This window comes from Montipora foliosa, chromosome 7, assembly GCF_036669935.1.
Source record: "Montipora foliosa isolate CH-2021 chromosome 7, ASM3666993v2, whole genome shotgun sequence".
Classification (NCBI taxonomy): domain Eukaryota; kingdom Metazoa; phylum Cnidaria; class Anthozoa; order Scleractinia; family Acroporidae; genus Montipora; species Montipora foliosa.
Window position 1 is genome coordinate 40,545,178 of NC_090875.1, and position 2,500 is coordinate 40,547,677.

The 2,500-nt window shown below is 41.1% G+C and overlaps 1 protein-coding gene across 1 annotated transcript in view; it reads right to left on the reverse strand.

Annotated features, from left to right (window-relative positions):
• The window catches only part of LOC138010981 (uncharacterized), a 3,708-nt gene extending 1,281 nt beyond the window's left edge, over nucleotides 1-2,427 (reverse strand). The window contains exons 1-2 of the mRNA XM_068858006.1: nucleotides 2,347-2,427; nucleotides 1-419 (exon numbers count right to left, since the gene is read on the reverse strand). The exon at nucleotides 1-419 is cut by the window's left edge and continues 1,281 nt beyond it. Coding sequence (XP_068714107.1) covers nucleotides 1-388 — 388 coding nt within the window. The 5' untranslated portion in view covers nucleotides 389-419; nucleotides 2,347-2,427. The remainder of the gene's footprint in view (nucleotides 420-2,346) is intronic.
• Between the last annotated feature and the right edge of the window lie 73 nt (nucleotides 2,428-2,500).

Here is a 2,500-nt window from a genome sequence, read left to right on the forward strand (position 1 = left end):
TAACAGGATTCTCCCTTCCGCTGGTTTGCTCAACAGTCATGTCAGCCCTGCGCAAGGTGCTCGTTGCTCCGCCTCTCTCAGCAGAGCCACTTTTCCAAAGCCCGTTGTTTGGTCTATCAATCGCCACACTGGATTGATTTGATTGGCTCGACCTTGTAGTCTGCACAGCTCCTCCCACAACAGCATCGCTCAGACCGTTTGCTTGGTTAACACCTGCCCCCATAGGATGGCTTTGTTCAGTCGCCTGCCCAGCACCTCCGACACCATTGTAAATTGAGTTCGCGACAGCATTTCCTTCAGTGTGGCCCAAACTGTTGGTCTGATTAGTAGCTGTCTCGGCAGGGATGATCGGTACACTAGAGTGTCCGCCATTCCCTTCCTCGGTCATTGTGAAACCATTCGCAAGATCAGAGCGTCGACTGTGAAATAAAAAAGAACCTTTTAGACCTTTTGTACTAAAGTAAGCCTCGCTGTGGAACGAAAAGTTATTAATTATACGAAAACAGCTATTGAGTTGTGTAACGCCAAAAAACCATCTCTCACGACTGGTATTACATAAGATTTATTTATTTCAAGTTATGTATTTTGTTTTAGTTGGCCTCGTCCAACACACACTCACACACACACATACAAATATATATATATTTATCACTGCGCCAAAAGAAAGATACGGACAGAGAGGCCACAATAGCAAAATCACATCGTACTCTGCCGTTTTAAGAAATGGAAACTACCATCGCGCACCGGTGGCTCAGTTGGTTAAGCACCGGGCTGTCACGCGGGAGGTTGTGAGTTCAACTCCGGCTTGACTAACACTCAACACTCAGGGTCAATAACTAAGAAGAAAGTGCTGCCTTGGTAACTACATCTGCAAATGGTTAGACTTTATTAAGATCTTTTCGAATAAGGACGATAAACCGGAGGTCCCGTCTCACAACACTTCAATGTTTATAATCCTGTGGGACGTAAGAACCCACACACTTGTCGCCAAGAGTAGGGCACGTAGTTCCCGGTGTTGTGGTCTGTCTTCTGTTGTGTATCATTTTTGGGAGGGTAAAAAAAGAGGGGCCACAGTATTTGGCGAAAGCTGTTGTGGCGCTCTGCCAGCTTGAGTGGCAAGGTTAATAAATGAATAAAATAAATAAATAAGATGTTCAAAGTGCAATACTGTTACTTACAGCTTTAGTGTTTAAGCAAAAAAAAAAATTAAGAAGTAACGTTTATGGCGTCAAATCAGAATTACGCTAAATATATTTAAGATGGCATAGATAGATGTTCTGACCTCCACCAGTCATAATCGTTTTTTTATTATCTCCTTACTTGTTTTTGTTAAGTTTGAATGACATGCTTCAAACTGTCGACTTAAACCGTATTTCTTCATGACGTGAAAGTTCCCCTAATAAGCTGTTATTCCTAGGATAATACTTATTTATTTAGTTCTGATTAAAGGCAATCATAACACCAATTGAGCACAAGACGCAGCAGTTTCATTGATATTTTTAATGCAAATACCGATTGTCACGCAAACGCCTTACCGAAGCACTTTCTAAATTTAGCCCAAATGGTTGGTAGACTAAAAACAAAATAATAATGCAAGGCTGGTCGTACGGCTGTACATTTTTGTTTTACTAATATTTCGTCAGGCACTGCTTGTTGATATGGTTAGTGCATGCCACCGTAGACAAATCTCAATGGGTGGTGAATAGTGACGATGCACACTGGCCACAAAAATGCGAAACCGCACCGGAAAGAAAACTCTTAGTCAACAGTGTAATGTCACAGTATTTTAACAGGAAGTCCACTGGAGTAAATGTTTTAACTCTCCTGTTCTGATCAAGAGGGCATTTGGCGTTCCGTAAAGAGGTATGATTATCGTTGCACTGTTAATTTTTCATTTTTACAGCTTTACTATCAGCAGTTTGTCATATTTCGTGTATTGTACCCTGTTGTACCGGAAAGATGGGCAAACCATTGTCTAACAGATACCAGAGAATTATTTTTGTCAGGAGTTATCAGTGACAACAAATCCATTTAACCACATTTAGAAAAAATTGTGGAAATTTTCTATAAGCTCTCCATTTCCCTGTGAAGAAGCGTTGACCGGACTCCAATAGAACTGGCAGCATTTTGCGGGCTTCACTCGCAGGCTATTCTACGTTTAACCATAGCTAGCCATTTTACAAGGAAACCTTTCCATTTAGTTTAACTGTTGCTCGCGTCAAAGTGTTCTTTTAACGCATTTTGAATTACTGTCACCGACGTCCACATATGAAAACATTGGGATCTTTAGAGAATGGAAGATCATCTATAATATATTTCCATGAAAAATAGTAAGTTTCTACTAACCTTTCTCTGTTGGATCCAGGTGGTACAGCAGAGACTGCCCTTCACGAAACTTAGAGCACTCAGTCTGACACAATCCTCCAGCCAGCAGCTGATAGTTGAAACGCATTATCTACGAATCATGCAGAAAGGGACCAATAGGAAAATTAATTGTAAA